We start from the raw sequence: 18,974 nt of genomic DNA, 5'->3' as shown, positions 1-18,974 counted from the left end.
AAATCTAAAAACCAGTTTTTGCTTCGTCATTATGGGGTATTGTGTGTAGATTGATGAGGATTTTTTAAAATGTAATCCATTTTAGAATAAGGCTGTGACATAACAAAATGTGGAAAAAGTCAAGGGGTCTGAATACTTTCCAAATGCACTGTATATTCACGTGTCATTGCACATAAACTAAAACATTCCCACACACACACACACCCTACACACACACTGTGGTCCAGACCTTGCCGGACTGGTCGTGCTTCATCTCCCAGCCCCTGGGTAGCTCCAGCTGTTTGTTGGTGAACATGTTGAGAAAGGCCACCAGGTCCCTGTTGTGCTGGTAGCGCTCATAGTGGTGGGCGTCCCGACGCACCTTACTGATCATGTGCTTCAGGCAAGTGTTGCTCGTAAACATGCGGTAGGCACTCTGAGGGAGGGAGGGAGGGAAGGAGGGAACAGACTGATGAGGTTATCAAAGAGGGACATGTGAAATGCCGGGCTCTTCTGTAAATGGGGTTGTCATTATTTTGATAAAACACAGATTAAGAGAAGAATGATGACTCATAATGGGAAATTAAATCCCAGATACCATACCTCATAGTTCTATTTCAATTAACCTGATGAAGGCCACATTTCATGTCAATTTGAAAACAGCATTTAATTCCAAAAAGTGGTAAGCACACTTTTGCAAATCGTTAACTACTGAGAGATATGACGTGATAAGTGAGAGCTGAGGGATCAAAGGTGACCATAAGAAGGTGAGGGTTGAGGGCCTGTGCAGCCAGACTCACAGGGTTAGAATGCAGCACGGTGAAGAAGTCTGGGCTGCACAGGAACTTTGCGCTGGGGGACTGGAGCAGCAGAGAGAGACGAGACCGGGAGCTGGAGTGACCCACCGCACTCTCTCTCCTGTACTCTACGACAGACAAAACACACACTGTAAGAGTAGAATAGATGTTGGGAAGGATGTGTGTGTGTAGAATGGTAGATGAAAAAGTATTTGACCAACTGGGGACATTTTGGGGTTAAGGTTAGTGTTAGGGAAAATAGGATTTTGAATGGGACTGAAATGTGTGCCCCCACAAGGTTAGTTATACAAGACTGTGTGTGTGTGTGTGTGTGGGTGTATGTTTGTGTGTGTGTGTGCTAGTGCTTTAAATAAAAATACAAATAAATTGATTGAGATATAGCCAATATGAATTCTAGCTAAGTCTGAAGCACATGTTGTGCCCTAGAAATGAATATGTAACCCTGTAAATACATGTTTATTATAAAAAGCTAAAATGTTTTATTTATTTTTTATTTATTTTTATACAAATACCTGTCAATGAAATTAAAAAGTATTTTGTAGAATATATGTTTACATTATGTAAAAGCGCTATTTTCCTATTGAGATGTATTACATTGAAAATTGTACACTCTCTTTAAAGGGATAGTAACCCAAATTACAAAATGACACTTGTTTCCTTACCCTGTAATCAGTCAATGGACAAGGTATGACAGCAATATATGCTTTGTTTTAGTTTCCCAGGCACTTTGTCCATAGACTGCTTGCAGGGTAAGGAAACCAATATGTAATTTGGCTGAACTATCCCTTTTACACTAGAACCGCTGAAGCAGTCATTTGGACTGCTCATGATTTTTGTTTAAAGTATTACTCTGCCATTTTAAAACTCATGCCCTCCTCCATCCTTGACTTTTCCTAAATAAGTCTATATAACACACTTGTTAGAATCTTAATATCACAAACTTAACTGGAGTTATAACCAGTTTTAGGAGGGCACGTTGTTTTTTGAATGGTTTTCCCCCCTTGCCCCGCCTTCTTCCGACAGTAGGTCCTGCTCCCCTCCTTCCCCTGACAGTTGAAAGTGCCATGCCCAGTTGAACCTAAACTACACCGAAACTGATTTCACACATATAACAACAGGTTAAATAAATGTGAGAAAGTTGCAGAAGCACAAATATCATACCCCCCAAGACATGCTAACCTCTCACCATTATAATAACAGGGAAGGTTAGCATCTTTTGGGGGGTATGATATTTGTACGTCTGTAACTTTCTCAATCATTATTGATGATTAATTCAGGACTATCCGTAATCATGGTGGAATCCACATTAATTCTTATTTTCAATAAAAGTGACTTCAAAATGACAACACATTATTTACCATTCATTTCTATTGGACAGAAAATGATCTGAAACACATCCAAAACAAACAGCAAATGCATCCAACAAGTTTGTAGAATCACAAGCTTGATGTAATCATTGCGTGCTAGGAATATGGGACCAAATACTAAAGTTTTGACTACTTTAATACACAAAAGTGAATTTGTCCCAATACTTTTGGTCCCCTAAAATGGGGGGACTATGTACAAACAGTGCTGTAATTTCTAAACGGTTCACCCGATATGGATGACAATACCCTCAAATTAAAGCTGACAGTCTGCACTACTTTAACCTCATAGTCACTCATTAGCTTAAAGGGGGGTCCCTCGAGGTCCAGCAGTTCTATTAAGAGCGTTACGTTTTTGATGACGACATGCAAGATATGTCATTCATTCATTACTATGATTATTGATCTCCTGAAGAAGCTATCCCCCTTTTTTTTATTTTTTGTGCCCCCAAATGTTTGGATATACTGGTAAAGTTACCAGGTTGTTAGCTAGCTAGCTACATGAACAAACAAGGTGTAAAACAAATGCGGACCGCAAGATGTTTTAGAACTGCCCGCGACATGGTTTATGAATGTAAAATGCGCCCCCCCAATCCGTGACAGGAAGAAAAAGACGTTGTGTTTCGGCTAGAAACAAGCAGTTTTCGCTGTAGTAATATTGCAAACATGACGCTCCCAAATTAAAACTCCAGATCGCACAGCAAAATATTTTGTTGCATCTGCGACCAAACTGGTCGCACTTTACATTTACATTTACATTTTAGTCATTTAGCAGACGCGCTTATCCAGAGCTTATGTGAATACATATTTTTTTAAATACTGGCCCCCCGTGGGAAACGAACCCACAACCCTGGCGTTGCAAACGCCATGCTCTATCAACTGAGCTACATCCCTGCCGGCCATTCCCTCCCCTACCCTGGACGACGCTGGGCCAATTGTGCGCCGCCCATGAGTCTCCCGGTCGCGGCCGGCTGCGACAGAGCCTGGATTCGAACCAGGATCTAGTGGCACAGTTAGCACTGCGATGCAGTGCCTTAGACCACTGCGCCACTCAGGAGATATGTACTTTAGAGCCCTGTGTGTGTGTGTGTGTGTGTGTATGTGTGTGTGTGTGTGTGTGTGTGTGTGTGTGTGTGACTATACTAGCACACCAGGGATGGTCTGGGGCAGAAGGTCACTCTCTGTGGGCTCTGGCGGGAGGTCAACTGTGTTCTCCTCGGACCTCTCACTGGTCATCGTCCTCCTTATGCTCTGATACCTGATCGAGAGATAGATAGAGAAAAAGAGAGAGGAAGGGGTGTGAAGGGTTACGGTGAGAAGAGGAAATGCAGAGGACTGAAGTTACAAAAGTATGTGTGCATGTGAGTGTGTGTGTGAGCGTAGAGTGGCTTGCGAAAGTATTCACCCCCCTTGGTATTTTTCAGATTTTGTTGCCTTACAACCTGGAATTAAAATGGATTTTTTGGGGGTTTATATCATTTGATTTACACAACATGCCTACCACTTTGAAGATACAAAATCTTTTTTGTGTGTGAAACAAACAAGAAACAAGACAAAAAAACAGACAACTTGAGCGTGCATAACTATTCACCCCCCCCAAATTCAATACTTTGTAGAGCCACCTTTTGCAGCAATTACAGCTGCGAGTCTCTTGGGGTATGTCTCTATAAAATTGGCACATCTAGCCACTGGGATTTTTTGAACATTCTTCAAGGCAAAACTGCTCCAGCTCCTTCAAGTTGGATGGGTTCCGCTGGTGTACAGCAATCTTTAAGTCATACCACAATTGGATTAAGGTCTGGGCTTTGACTAGGCCATTCCAAGATATTTAAATGTTTCCCCTTAAACCACTCGAGTGTTGCTTTAACAGTATGCTTAGAGTCATTGTCCTGCTGGAAGGTGAACCTCCGTCCCAGTCTCAAATCTCTGGAAGACTGAAACAGGTTTCCCTCAAGAATTTCCCTGTATGTAGCGCCATCCATCATTCCTTCAATTCTGACCAGTTTCCCAGTCCCTGCTGATGAAAAACATCCCCACAGCAGGATGCTGCCACCACAATGCTTGGATGGTGTTTTCGGGGTGATGAGAGGTGTTGGGTTTGCGCCAGACATAGCGTTTTCCTTGATGGCCAAAAAGCTCAATTTTAGTCTCATCTGAACAGAGTACCTTCTTCCATATGTTTGGGGAGTCTCCCACATGCCTTTTGGCGAACACCAAACGTGTTTGCTTATTTTTTTCTTTAAGCAATGGCTTTTTTCTGGCCACTCTTCCGTAAAGCCCAGCTCTGTGGAGTGTACGGCATAAAGTGGTCCTATGGACAGATACTCCATTCTCCGCTGTGGAGCTTTGCAGCTCCTTCAGGGTTATCTTTGGTATCTTTGTTGCCTCTCTGATTAATGCCCTCCTTGCCTGGTCCGTGAGTTTTGGTGGGCCATATTCTTTCCTTTTTTTATAATGGATTTAAATATAACCCAACCCTGATCTGTACTTCTCCACAACTTTGTCCCTGACCTGTTTGGAGAGCTCCTTGGTCTTCATGGTGCCGCTTGCTTGGTGGTGCCCCTTGCTTAGTGGTGTTGCAGACTCTGGGGCCTTTCAGAACAGGTGTATATACACTGAGATCATGTGACAGATCATGTGACACTTAGATTGCACACAGGTGGACTTTATTTAACTAATTATGTGACTTCTGAAGGTAATTGGTTGCACCAGATCTTATTTAGGGTCTTCACAGCAAAGGGGTGAATATATATGCACGCACCACTTTTTCGTTATTAATTTTTTAGAATTTTTTTAAACAAGTTATTTTTTTCATTTCATTTCACCAATTTGGACTATTTTGTTTATGTCCATTACATGAAATCCAAATAAAATTCAATTTAAATTACAGGTTGTAATGCAACAAAATAGGAAAAACACCAAGGGGGCTGAATACTTTTGCAAGGCACTGTATGTGTGTGAGAGAGAGGGTGTGTTTGTATGTGTGTATATGTACGTACATATACTGTATGTGTGCGAGTGTGTGAGTGTATATGTTTATGAGCGTATGTCTATGTGTGTGTGTGTACATATGTGTTTTTGCCTGTGTATCTCTCTACATGACACAGACCTGCGGTTGAGCTGCTCCATCTGTTGAATGGAGTTGGAGCGGGTCAGGCCCTGGGGGGCGGGGGGTCCGGTGGGGCGCTGCCACGTGGTGGTCCGATTCACATGATCCACAAAGAAAATACGACCGTGACTATCGATCCTCGCCTCCCAATCTGTAAGGAGAACAAACACATCGCTGTACATTTGCAAACACACACTTTACATTTAAGACACAGTCCACGTCCCAAATGGCACCCCATTTCCTTTTTAGTGCATTACTTTTAACAAGGGCCCATAGGGAATAGGGTGCCATTTGGGATGCACCCACAGTCGCAGTCAAACTGAATTCACACATGGTTGACATGTACGGATGAATTCTGACATCCAACCATGGCATCTTGAAATAACATAAACACACATTATGTCAAATAGTATAACATTGTGTACATAGCACTTAGAAACGTGGGCCAAATCATAGACTAAGATAGACAGCTCTAGTGCCCCAAAGTGTGTTTTAGCATGGGCAGCGCCATTGAGGACTTCCACCATTTTGAAGTAGTGAACTCGGTGGGAGTTCCTACTGTATGGGTTATGGAAAGATCACATAATTCCATCCAGGTCATAAGGAGAGATCAGCCAATTAATTATACTCCTGAGCAAACATTTTATAACTGCAGGCGGCAGTAAATCACAAATCTTGGCTTTATACCTGTTCAGACAACACACTCCAGGTGGCAGTATGCACACTTTCTGTTTACCGTAGAAGAAGAAATTGACAACTTTTTTATTTAACACTTATTGCAAATGTTGTCACAGAAGCATATATGGCACAGATACAAAAAAAAACTATATCGAGACAAATACACATACTACACTGCTCAAAAAAATAAAGGGAACACTAAAATAACACATCCTAGATCTGAATGAATTCAATAATCTTATTAAATACTTTTTTCTTTACATAGTTGAATGTGCTGACAACAAAATCACACAAAAATTATCAATGGAAATCAAATGTATCAAACCATGGAGGTCTGGATTTGGAGTCACCCTCAAAATTAAAGTGGAAAACCCCACTACAGGCTGATCCAACTTTGATGTAATGTCCTTAAAACAAGTCAAAATGAGGCTCAGTAGTGTGTGTGGCCTCCACGTGCCTGTATGACCTCCCTACAACGCCTGGGCATGCTCCTGATGAGGTGGCGGATGGTCTCCTGAGGGATCTCCTCCCAGACCTGGACTAAAGCATCCGCCAACTCCTGGACAGTCTGTGGTGCAACGTGGCGTTGGTGGATGGAGCGAGACATGATGTCCCAGATGTGCTCAATTGGATTCAGGTCTGGGGAATGGGCGGTCCATAGCATCAATGCCTTCCTCTTGCAGGAACTGCTGACACACTCCAGCCACATGAGGTCTAGCATTGTCTTGCATTAGGAGGAACCCAGGGCCAACCGCACTAGCATATGGTCTCACAAGGGGTCTGAGGATGTCATCTCGGTACCTAATGGCAGTCAGGCTACCTTTGGCGAGCACATGGAGGACTGTGCGCCCCCCCAAAGAAATGCCACCCCACACCATGACTGACCCACCGCCAAACCGGTCATGCTGGAGGATGTTGCAGGCAGCAGAACGTTCTCCACGGCGTCTCCAGACTCTGTCATGTCTGTCACATGTGCTCAGTGTGAACCTGCTTTCATCTGTGAAGAGCACAGGGCGCCAGTGGCGAATTTGCCAATCTTGGTGTTCTCTGGCAAATGCCAAACGTCCTGCACGGTGTTGGGCTGTAAGCACAACCCCCACCTGTGGACGTCGGGCCCTCATACCACCCTCATGGAGTCTGTTTCTGACCGTTTGAGCAGACACATGCACATTTGTGGCCTGCTGGAGGTCATTTTGCAGGGCTCTGGCAGTGCTCCTCCAGCTCCTCCTTGCACAAAGGCGGAGGTAGCAATCCTGCTGCTGGGTTGTTGCCCTCCTACGGCCTCCTCCACGTCTCCTGATGTACTGGCCTGTCTCCTGGTAGCGCCTCCATGCTCTGGACACTACGCTGACAGACACAGCAAACCTTCTTGCATTGATGTGCCATCCTGGATGAGATGCACTACCTGAGCCACTTGTGTGGGTTGTAGACTCCGTCTCATGCTACCACTAGAGTGAAAGCACCACCAGCATTCAAAAGTGACCAAAACATCAGCCAGGAAGCATAGGAACTGAGAAGTGGTCTGTGGTCACCACCTGCAAAACCAGTCCTTTATTGGGGGTGTTTTGCTAATTGCCTATAATTTCCACCTGTTGTCTATTCCATTTGCACAACAGCATGTGAAATGTATTGTCAATCAGTGTTGCTTCCTAAGTGGACAGTTTGATTTCACAGAAGTGTGATTGACTTGGAGTTACATTGTGTTGTTTAAGTGTTCACTTTATTTTTTTGAGCAGTGTATATCAAGCAGCTTTCTTTCTCTCTCTTTTGTCATCTTCCTTCACCTCAAATACAAAACAGATGTAGTATGTACAGGAGGACACTTACTAGGAGGTAAGGGTTCGTCCACTCGTTGGTATCGGTGGATGTCATGGCGCACTGTGGGGAGCGAGTGCACGGGGTGACCGTTCACTTGAGCACCTGAGCATACACAATATTCAGTAAAAGAAGAACACATGAGCCTTTTTATAGTTTTATTGTAATTCACTATTAGTTGCTACATAACTGGATGAATGAGGGAATTATATTAATGATTGTTCCAGGTAGGGGAGTATGTGGATGTTTTAATGAATCCCAAGGAAGTAAAATAGTAATTTCAAGGGAATTAAAATGTGATTATCATTTCAGAATGTAATTTAGAAGTAAATACCAGGTATACATCAGACCGTAAAAAAATATATATTTTAAAGGTGGTAGTTACATACCGTCCTCTCCATCTGTCTCCGTGGCAACTACATCTGAATCCACAGATCCTGCATCCCCCGCTGCCCTTGGCTCCTCCCCCACCTCATCCTGGGACACACCCCCAGATGCCTGCAAGCTCCGCCTAAGCTCCCTTATCTCCTCTCCTGGCTCCAGCTCATTGACTGGCGGATCATCTCCTTCAACCTCATTGCCTGGCATCTGCCCGCCTCCCTCTTCGTCTACATGTTGACTGGTGGGTGGGTTGCCGGTGATGGTATCTCCCCCTGGGTCAATGGCAGCTTCTGCCCTTTCCTCCGCCTCCTACAAAGCCCAAAGACATCCGACAACATGAAGGCTGATGAGGTCAGAGCATTGTTTCCCAAATAGTGGGTTAGGACCAGGGATGTAGTGGAGCGTTAATAAATGCTGTTAACACACCTTATTTGCTTTGGTGAACAACATTTGCACACCTAAAACACTAAACTGACATTGTTAGCATTTGTGTTACCCACCAGCATTATCTCGAAAGGCATTCTGTGTTTACCCAAGTTTTTCTAACCAATACTACAGTCCACACCAGATTCCTTGACTTACAGTGGGGGAAAAAAGTATTTAGTCAGCCACCAATTGTGCAAGTTCTCCCACTTAAAAAGATGAGAGAGGCCTGTAATTTTCCTCATAGGTACACGTCAACTATGACAGACAAAATGAGAAAAACAAATCCAGAAAATCACATTGTAGGATTTTTAATGAATTTATTTGCAAATTATAGTGGAAAATAAGTATTTGGTCAATAACAAAAGTTTCTCAATATTTTGTTATATACCCTTTGTTGGCAATGACACAGGTCAAAAGTTTTCTGTAAGTCTTCACAAGGTTTTCACACACTGTTGCTGGTATTTTGGCCCATTCCTCCATGCAGATCTCCTCTAGAGCAGTGATGTTTTGGGGCTGTCACTGGGCAACACGGACTTTCAACTCCCTCCAAAGATTTTCTATGGGGTTCAGATCTGGAGACTGGCTAGGCCACTCCAGGACCTTGAAATGCGTCTTACGAAGCCACTCCTTCGTTGCCCGGGCGGTGTGTTTGGGATCATTGTCATGCTGAAAGACCCAGCCACGTTTCATCTTCAATGCCCTTGCTGATGGAAGGAGGTTTTCACTCAAAATCTCACGATACATGGCCCCATTCATTCTTTCCTTTACACGGATCAGTCGTCCTGGTCCCTTTGCAGAAAAACAGCCCCAAAGCATGATGTTTCCACCCCCATGCTTCACAGTAGGTATGGTGTTCTTTGGATGCAACTCAGCATTCTTTGTCCTCCAAACACGACGAGTTGAGTTTTTACCAAAAAGTTCTATTTTGGTTTCATCTGACCATATGACATTCTCCCAATCCTCTTCTGGATCATCCAAATGCACTCTAGCAAACTTCAGACGGGCCTGGACATGTACTGGCTTAAGCAGGGGGACACGTCTGGCACCGCAGGATTTGAGTCCCTGGTGGCGTAGTGTGTTACTGATGGTAGGCTTTGTTACTTTGGTCCCAGCTCTCTGCAGGTCATTCACTAGGTCCGCCCGTGTGGTTCTGGGATTTTTGCTCACCGTTCTTGTGATCATTTTGACCCCACGGGGTGAGATCTTGCGTGGAGCCCCAGATCGAGGGAGATTATCATTGGTCTTGTATGTCTTCCATTTCCTAATAATTGCTCCCACAGTTGATTTCTTCAAACCAAGCTGCTCCTTTTTTTATCACAGCTCCGGAGAAGATGGCTGCCGTTTTACAGCCCTCTAACTATTTGTACTATTATGTGTGTTTTTCCGCGTTATTTGTCATTTATTTTGTACATAATGTTTCTGCCATCGTCTCTTATAACCAAAAAGAGCTTCTGGATATCAGGACAGCGATTACTCACGTCCTATTGGACGAAGATTTTTTCTTCAACGAGGCGGCCGCGAAAGATATCATACAGACACCCGACAAGGCCCAAACCCCCGTCATTCGCGTGAGGAAGAGACGAAGATATCGTGGACGTAGATCGGGGTGCCTTGTAAGGATCCGACGGCGAGCGAGTAAACTGCCTCTTCCATCAATCCTATTAGCCAATCTTCAATCATTGGATAACAAATTGGATGACCTAAGATTACGGTTATCCTACCAACGGGACATTAAAAACTGTAATATCTTATGTTTCACCGAGTCGTGGCTCAACGACGACAATGATAACATACAGCTAGCGGGCTATACGCTACATCGGCAGGATAGAACGGCTGACTCCGGTAAGACAAGGGGTGGCGGTCTGTGTATATTTGTAAACAACAGCTGGTGCACAAAATCAAATACTAAGGAAGTCTCAAGGTTTTGCTCGCCTGAGGTAGAGTATCTTATGATAAGCTGTAGACCACACTATTTACCAAGATAGTTTTCATCTATATTTTTCATAGCTGTCTATTTACCACCACAAACCAATGCTGGCATTAAGATTGCACTGAATGAGTTGTACAAGGCCATAAATCAACAGGAAAACGCTCATCCAGATGCAGCGCTCCTAGTGGCCGGGGACTTTAATGCAGGGAAACTTAAATCCGTTCTACCTAATTTCTACCAGCATGTTAAATGTGCAACCAGAGGAAAAAAAAACTCTAGACCACCTTTACTCCACACACAGAGACGCATACAAAGCTCTCCCTCGCCCTCCATTTGGCAAATTTGACCATAACTCTATCCTCCTGATTCCTGCTTATAAGCAAAAACTAAAGCAGGAAGCACCAGTGACTCGGTTAATAAAAAAGTGGTCAGATGACGCAGATGCTAAACTACAGGACTGTTTTGCTAGCACAGACTGGAACATGTTCCGGGATTCTTCAGACAGCATTGAGGAGTACACCACATCAGTCACTGGCTTCATCAATAAGTGCATCGATGATGTCGTTCCCACAGTGACCGTACGTACATACCCCAAACAGAAGCCATGGACTACAGGAAACATCCGCACTGAGCTAAAGGGTAGAGCTGCCGCTTTCAAGGAACGGGACTCTAACCCGGACGCTTATAAGAAATCCCGCTATGCCCTCTGACGAACCATCAAACAGGCAAAGAGTCAATACAGGGCTAAGATTGAATCGTACTACACTGGCTCTGACGCTCGTCGGATGTGGCAGGGCTTGAAAACTATTACAGACTACAAAGGGAAGCACAGCCGCGAGCTGCCCAGTGACACAAGCCTACCAGACGAGCTAAACCACTTCTATGCTCGCTTCGAGGCAAGCAACACTGAAGCATGCATGAGAGCACCAGCTGTTCCGGATGACTATGTGATCACGCTCTCCGTAGCCGATGTGAGTAAGACTTTTAAGCAGGTCAACATTCACAAGGCCGCAGGGCCAGACGGATTACCAGGACGTGTACTCCGAGCATGTGCTGACCAACTGGCAAGTGTCTTCACTGACATTTTCAACATGTCCCTGACTGAGTCTGTAATACCAACATGTTTCAAGCAGACCACCATAGTCCCTGTGCCCAAGGACTCCTGCCTAAATGACTACCAACCCGTAGCACTGACGTCTGTAGCCATGAAGTGCTTTGAAAGGCTGGTCATGACTCACATCAACAGCATTATCCCAGAAACCCTAGACACACTCCAATTTGCATACCGCCCCAACAGATCCACAGATGATGCAATCGCTATTGCACTCCACACTGCCCTTTCCCACCTGGACAAGAGGAACACCTACGTGAGAATGCTATTCATTGACTACAGCTCAGCATTCAACACCATAGTGCCCTCTAAGCTCATCACTAAGCTAAGGATCCTGGGACTAAACACCTCCCTCTGCAACTGGATCCTGGACTTCCTGACGGGCCGCCCCCAGGTGGTAAGGGTAGGTAACAACACATCTGCCACACTGATCCTCAACATGGGGGCCCCTCAGGGGTGCGTGCTCAGTCCCCTCCTGTACTCCCTGTTCACCCATGACTGCATGGCCAGAAACGACTCCAACACCATCATTAAGTTTGCCGACGACACAACAGTGGTAGGCCTGATCACCGACAACGATGAGACAGCCTATAGGGAGGAGGTCAGAGACCTGGCCGTGTGGTGCCAGGACAACAACCTCTCCCTCAACGTGACCAAGACAAAGGAGATGATTGTGGACTACAGGAAAAAAAAGAGGACTGAGCACGCCCCCATTCTCATCGACGGGACCGTAGTGGAACAGGTTGAGAGCTTCAAGTTCCTTGGTGTCCACATCACCAACGAACTATCATGGTCCAAACACACCAAGACAGTCGTGAAGAGGGCACGACAAAGCCTATTCCCCCTCAGGAGACTGAAAAGATTTGGCATGGGTCCTCAGATCCTCAAAATATTATACAGCTGCACCAATCGAGAGCATCCTGACTGCTTGCATCACCGCCTGGTATGGCAACTGCTTGGCCTCCGACCGCAAGACACTACAGAGGGTAGTGCGTACGGCCCAGTACATCACTGGGGCCAAGCTTCCTGCCATCCAGGACCTCTATACCAGGCGGTGTCAGAGGAAGGCCCTCAAAATTGTCAAAGACTCCAGCCACCCTAGTCATAGACTGTTCTCCCTGCTACCGCATGGCAAGCGGTACAGGAGTGCCAAGTGTAGGTCCAAAAGACTTCTCAACAGCTTCTACCCCCAAGCCATAAGACTCCTGAACAGCTAATCATGGCTACCCGGACTATTTGCACTGCCCCCCCACCCCATCCTTTTTACGCTGCTGCTACTCTGTTAATTATTTATGCATAGTCACTTTAACTCTACCCACATGTACATATTACTTCAACTATCTCAACTAGCCGGTGCCCCCGCACATTGACTCTGCACCGGTACCCCCCTGTATATATATAGCCTCCCTACTGTTATTTTATTTTACTTCTGCTCTTTTTTTCTCAACACTTTTTTTGTTGTTGTTTTACTTTTACTTTTTTTGTTAAAAAGAAATGCACTGTTGGTTAAGGGCTGTAAGTAAGCATTTCACTGTAATGTCTGCACCTGTTGTATTCGGCGCATGTGACCAATAAAATTTGATTTGATTTGACCTATTGCAGATTCAGTCTTCCCAGCCTGGTGCAGGTCTACAATTTTGTTTCTGGTGTCCTTTGACAGTTCTTTGGTCTTGGCCATAGTGGTGTTTGGAGTGTGACTGTTTGAGGTTGTGGACAGGTGTCTTTTATACTGATAACAAGTTCAAACAGGTGCCATTAATACAGGTAACGAGTGGAGGACAGAGGAGCCTCTTAAAGAAGAAGTTACAGGTCTATGAGAGCCAGAAATCTTGCTTGTTTGTAGGTGATCAAATACTTATTTTCCACCATAATTTGCAAATAAATTCATAAAAAATCCTACAATGTCATTTTCTGGAGAAAAAAAATGCTCAATTTGTCTGTCATAGTTGACGTGTACCTATGATGAAAATTACAGGCCTCTCTCATCTTTTTAAGTGGGAGAACTTGCACAATTGGTGGCTCACTAAATACTTTTTTCCCCCACTGTATTTCACATGTTGTTGTGTTAAAGTCTGAATTCAAAATTGATAACATGTTGTTTTTCTCAACCATCTACAAACAATTCCCCATAATGACAAAGTGAAAACATGTTTTTAGAAATGTTTACAAATTTATTTCAAATTAAATACAGAAATATCTTATTTACATTTGAAGTCGGAAGTTTACATACACCTTAACCAAATGCATTTAAACTCAGTTTTTCACAATTCCTGACATTTAATCCTAGTAAGAATTCCCTGTCTTACGTCAGTTAGGATCACCACTTTATTTTAAGAATGCGAAATGTCAGAATAATAGTAGAGAGAATGATTTATTTCAGCTTTTATTTATTTCATCACATTCCCAGTGGTCAGAAGTTTACATACACTCACCAGTCCCTCACCAGTCCCTCCTGCAGCAGAGCACCCCCACAGCATGATGCTGCCCTCCACCCCTTGCTTCATGGTTGGGATGGTGTTCTTTGCCTTGCAAGCTCCCCCTTTTTCCTCCAAACATAACAATGGTCATTATGACGAAAAAGTACAATCTTTGTCCCCATGTGCAGTTGTAAACCGTAGTCTGGCTTTTTTATGGCGGTTATGGAGCAATGGCTTCTTCCTTGCTGAGCGGCCTTTCAGGTCATGTCGATATAGGACTTGTTTTACTGTGGATATAGTTACTTTTGCACTCCAGCATCTTCACATGGTCATTTGCTGTTGTTCTGGGATTGAGTTGCACTTTTCGCACCAAAGTACGTTAATTCTGGGAGACAGAATGCGTCTCCTTCCTGAGCGGTATGACGGCTGCATGGGCCCATGGTGTATCAAATCAAATCAAATTTTATTTGTCACATACACGTGCTTAGCAGATGTTACTGTGGGTGTAGCGAAATGCTTGTGCTTCTAGCTCCGACAGTGCAGTAATATCTAACAAGTAATATCTAACAATTTCACAACATATACCCAATACACACAAATCTAGTAAGGAATGGAATTAAAAAAGATATACATGGACAAGCAATGACAGAGAGGCATGGACTAAGATACAGTAGAATATTATAGAATAGAATACAGTATATACATATGAGATGAGTAGTGCAAGACATGTAAACATTATTAAAGTGACTAGTGTTCCATTTCTTAAAGTGGCCAGTGATTTCAATAGGCAGCAGCAGCCTCTAATGTGCTAGTGATGGCTATTTAACAGTCTGATGGCCTTGAGATAGAAGCTGTTTTTCATTCTCTCGGTCCCAGCTTTGATGCACCTGTACTGACCTCGCCTTCTGGATGATATCGGGGTGAACAGGCAGTGGCTCGGGTGGTTGATGTCCTTGATGATCTTTTTGGCCTTCCTGTGACATCGGGTGCTGTAGGTGTCTTGGAGGGTGGGTAGTTTGCCCCCGGTAATTCGTTCCGCAGACCGCACCACCCTCTGGAGAGCCCTGCGGTTGCGGGCGGTGCAGTTGCCGTACCAGGCCGTGATACATCCCGACAGGATGCTCTTAATTGTGCATCTGTAAAAGTTTGTGAGGGTTTTAGGTGCCAAGCCAAATTTCTTCAGCCTCCTGAAGTTGACGAGGCTCTGTTGCGCCTTCTTCACCACACTGTCTGCATGGGTGGACCATTTCAGTTTGTCAGTGATGTGTACGCCAAGGAAATTGAAGCTTTCCACCTTCTCCACTGCGGACCCGTTGATGTGGATAGGGGGGTGCTGTTTCCTGAAGTCTACGATCATCTCCTTTGTTTTGTTGACGTCTCGTCATTGTTGGTATTCAAGCCTACTACTGTTGTGTCGTCTGCAAACTTGATGATTGAGTTGGAGGCGTGCTTCGCCACGCAGTCATGGGTGAACAGGGAGTACAGGAGGGGGCTGAGTACACACCCTTGTGGGGCCCCAGTGTTGAGGATCAGCGAAGTAGAGATGTTGTTTCCTACCTTCACCACCTGGGGGCGGCCCTTTCGGAAGTCCAGGACCCAGTTGCACAGGGCGGGGTTCAGACCCAGGGCCTCGAACTTAATGATGAGCTTGAAGGGTACTATGGTATTGAATGCTGAGCTATAGTCAATGAACAGCATTCTTACATAGGTATTCCTCTTGTCCAGATGGGATAGGGCAGTGTGCAGTGTGATGGCGATTGCATCGTCTGTGGATCTATTGGGGTGGTAAGCAAATTGAAGTGGGTCTAGGGTGACAGGTAAGGTAGAGGTGATATGATCCTTGACGAGTCTCTCAAAGCACTTCATGATGACAGAGGTGAGTGCTACGGGGCGATAGTCATTTAGTTCAGTTACCTTTGCTTTCTTGGGTACAGGAACAATGGTGGCAATCTTGACGCATGTGGGAACAGCAGACTGGGAAAGGGAGAGATTGAATACAGTGAGATAAAAAAGTATTTGATCCCCTGCTGGTTTTGTACGTTTGCCCACTGACAATGACATGATCAGTCTATAATTTTAATGGTAGGTTTATTTGAACAGTGAGAGACAGAATAACAACAAAGAAATCCAGAAAAACGCATGTCAAAAATGTTTTCAATTGATTTGCATTTTAATGAGGGAAATAAGTATTTGACCCCCTCTCAATCAGAAAGATTTTTGGCTCCCAGGTGTCTTTTATACAGGTAATGAGCTGAGATGAGGAGCACACTGTTAAAGGGAGTGCTCCTAATTTCAGCTTGTTACCTGCATAAAAGACACCTGTCCACAGAAGCAATCAATCAATCAGATTCCAAACTCTCCACCATGGCCAAGACCAAAGAGCTCTCCAAGGATGTCAGGGACAAGATTGTAGACCTACACAAGGCTGGAATGGGCTACAAGACCATCACCAAGCAGCTTGGTGAGAAGGTGACAACAGTTGGTGCGATTATTCGCAAATGGAAGAAACACAAAAGAACTGTCAAATCTCCCTCGGCCAGGGGCTCCATGCAAGATCTCACCTCGTGGAGTTGCAATGATCCAGTGAAGTTCTTTGAGGGCCGTCGTGGTATCGGCTTGAGGGGGGATATACATGGACGTGACTATAACCGAATAAAATTATCTTGGGAGATAATACGGTCGGCATTTGATTGTGAGGTATTCTAGGTCGGGTGAACAGAAGGACTTGAGTTCTTGTATGTTGCTACAATTACACCATGAGTCGTTAATCATGAAACACACACCTCCACCCTTCTGCTTCCCGGAGAGATATATATTCCTGTCTGCACGATGAACTGAGAGCCCATCTGGCTGGACCGATTGACAGAATATCCCCAGAGAGCCATGTTTCCGTGAAACAAAGTATGTTACAGGTCTTGATGTCTCTCTGGAAAGAAATCCTTGCCCGGAGCTCGTCGAGCTTGTTAACCAGAGACTGAACATTAGCGAGTAGTATACTTGGAAGCGGTGGGTGGTGTGTGCGCCTCCTAAGTCGAACCAGCAGGCCGCGCCGAGTGCCTCTCCTCCGCCGGCGATGTTTTGGGTCAGCCGCAAGGAATCAGTTAAATTAAATTAACCTGGGGAGAGCAAACAAAGGATCTGCTTCGGGAAAGTCATATTCCTGGTCGTAATGCTGGTGAGTTACCGCCGCTCTGATATCCAATAGTTTTTCCCGGCTGTATGTAATGATACAAAACACATTCTGAGCTAATAATGTAAAAGATAATACATAAAAAAACAAAATACAGCAAAGTTTCCTAAGAGTTAGTCGCGAGGCCGCCATCCTCGTCGGCACCAGGTACACGGTGCCAGGTGTTTATACTTGCGTACGATTGTTTGTACAGATGAACGTGGTCCCCTCAGGCGTTTGGAAATTGCTCCCAAGGATGAACCAGACTAGTGGAGGTCTACATTTTTTTTCTGAGGTCTTGGCTGATTTCTTTTGATTTTCCCATGATGTCAAGCAAAGAGGCACTCAAATGATGTCAATTAGCCTATCAGAAGCTTCTAAAGCCATTACATCATTTTCTGGAAAGGCACAGTCACCTTAGTGTATGTAAACTTCAGACCCACTGGAATTGTGATACAGTGAATTATGAGTGAAATAATCTGTCTGTAAACAATTGTTGGAAAAATTACTTGTGTCATGCACAAAGTAGATGTCCTAACTGACTTGCCAAAACTATAGTTTGTTAACAAGACATTTGTGGAGTGGTTGGAAAACAAGTTTTAATGACTTCAACCTAAGTGTATGTAAACCACTAACTTCAACTGTACATAAGTATTCACATCCCTGAGTCAATACACGTTAGAATCCCCTTTGGCAGCGATTACAGCTGTAAGTCTTTCTGGGTAAGTCTCGAAAAGCTTTGCACACCTGGATTGTACAATATTTGCACATTATTCTTTTGAAAATTCTTCAAGTGCTGTCAAGTTGGTTGTTGATCATTGCTAAACATCCATTTTCAAGTCGTGCCATAGATCTTCAAGCTGATTTAAGTCAAAACTGTAATTAAGCCACTCAGGAACATTCAATGTCGTCTTGGTAAGCAATTACAGTGTATATTTGGCCTTGTGTTTTAGGTTATTGTCCTGCTGAAAGGTGAAATGTTTTCCTCTAAGATTCTGCCTGTGCTTAGCTCTATTCCGTTGCTTTTCATTCTAAAAAACACACTAGTCCTTGCCGATGACAAGCATACACATAACATGAGCAGCCACCACCATGCTTGAAAATATGAAGAGTGGTACTCAGTGATGTGTTGTGTTGGATTTACCCCAAACATAAAGATTTGTATTCAGGACATAAAAGTTCATTTCTTTGCCACATTTTTTGCATCTAAAAACATAATTCCATTTTGACATTATGGGATATTGTGCGTAGGCCAGTGACACAAAATAAAAATACAGAATGTAACAACAAAATGTGGAAAAAGTCAAGGGGTGTGAATACTTTCTGAAGGCACTGTATTTGGACAGTGAAGCAAAATATTATGGGGCTCTTTACTCCAGCATTTTGGATTTTAGATATATTTTCTATTTATCTTACTGTTTAGAAATGAAAGACCTTTATGTATCTAGTCCCCCATTTGAAAAGATATATATTTGGACAAATTCACTTATAGTGTATTAAAAGTAGTCAAAAGTGTAGTATTTGGTCCCATATTCCTTGCACGCAATGACTACATCATGCTTGTGACTCTACAAACTTGTTGGATGCATTTGCAGTTTGTTGTTTTCTTTGGATTATGTTGTACCCAATAGGAACTGAATGGTAAATAATGTTGTGTCATTTTGGAGTCAATTTTATTGTAAGTAAGAATAGCATCCACATTCATGGACATTCCCATAGACTTGCCTGTAACTTGCAAAGAGAGGGGGGTGGAGATCCCACCCTGCTTTCACTCCTC

General features: G+C 44.0%; 1 protein-coding gene across 1 annotated transcript in view; it reads right to left on the bottom strand.

Annotated features, from left to right (window-relative positions):
- Nucleotides 1–18,974, bottom strand: part of hecw2a (HECT, C2 and WW domain containing E3 ubiquitin protein ligase 2a) — a gene marked incomplete at its 5' end in the record, with an annotated part of 51,451 nt that overhangs the window by 12,386 nt on the left and 20,091 nt on the right. Inside the window, 6 exons of the mRNA XM_084161717.1 lie at nucleotides 230–415; nucleotides 780–904; nucleotides 3,313–3,419; nucleotides 5,271–5,421; nucleotides 7,776–7,868; nucleotides 8,153–8,453. Coding sequence (XP_084017843.1) covers nucleotides 230–415; nucleotides 780–904; nucleotides 3,313–3,419; nucleotides 5,271–5,421; nucleotides 7,776–7,868; nucleotides 8,153–8,453 — 963 coding nt within the window. The remainder of the gene's footprint in view (nucleotides 1–229; nucleotides 416–779; nucleotides 905–3,312; nucleotides 3,420–5,270; nucleotides 5,422–7,775; nucleotides 7,869–8,152; nucleotides 8,454–18,974) is intronic.

This window comes from Coregonus lavaretus (genome assembly GCF_964263955.1).
Source record: "Coregonus lavaretus genome assembly, chromosome: 5".
NCBI classification, from domain to species: domain Eukaryota; kingdom Metazoa; phylum Chordata; class Actinopteri; order Salmoniformes; family Salmonidae; genus Coregonus; species Coregonus lavaretus.
The sequence above is the reverse complement of the archived record's forward strand: the minus strand, read 5'-3'. Positions and strand labels throughout refer to the sequence as shown.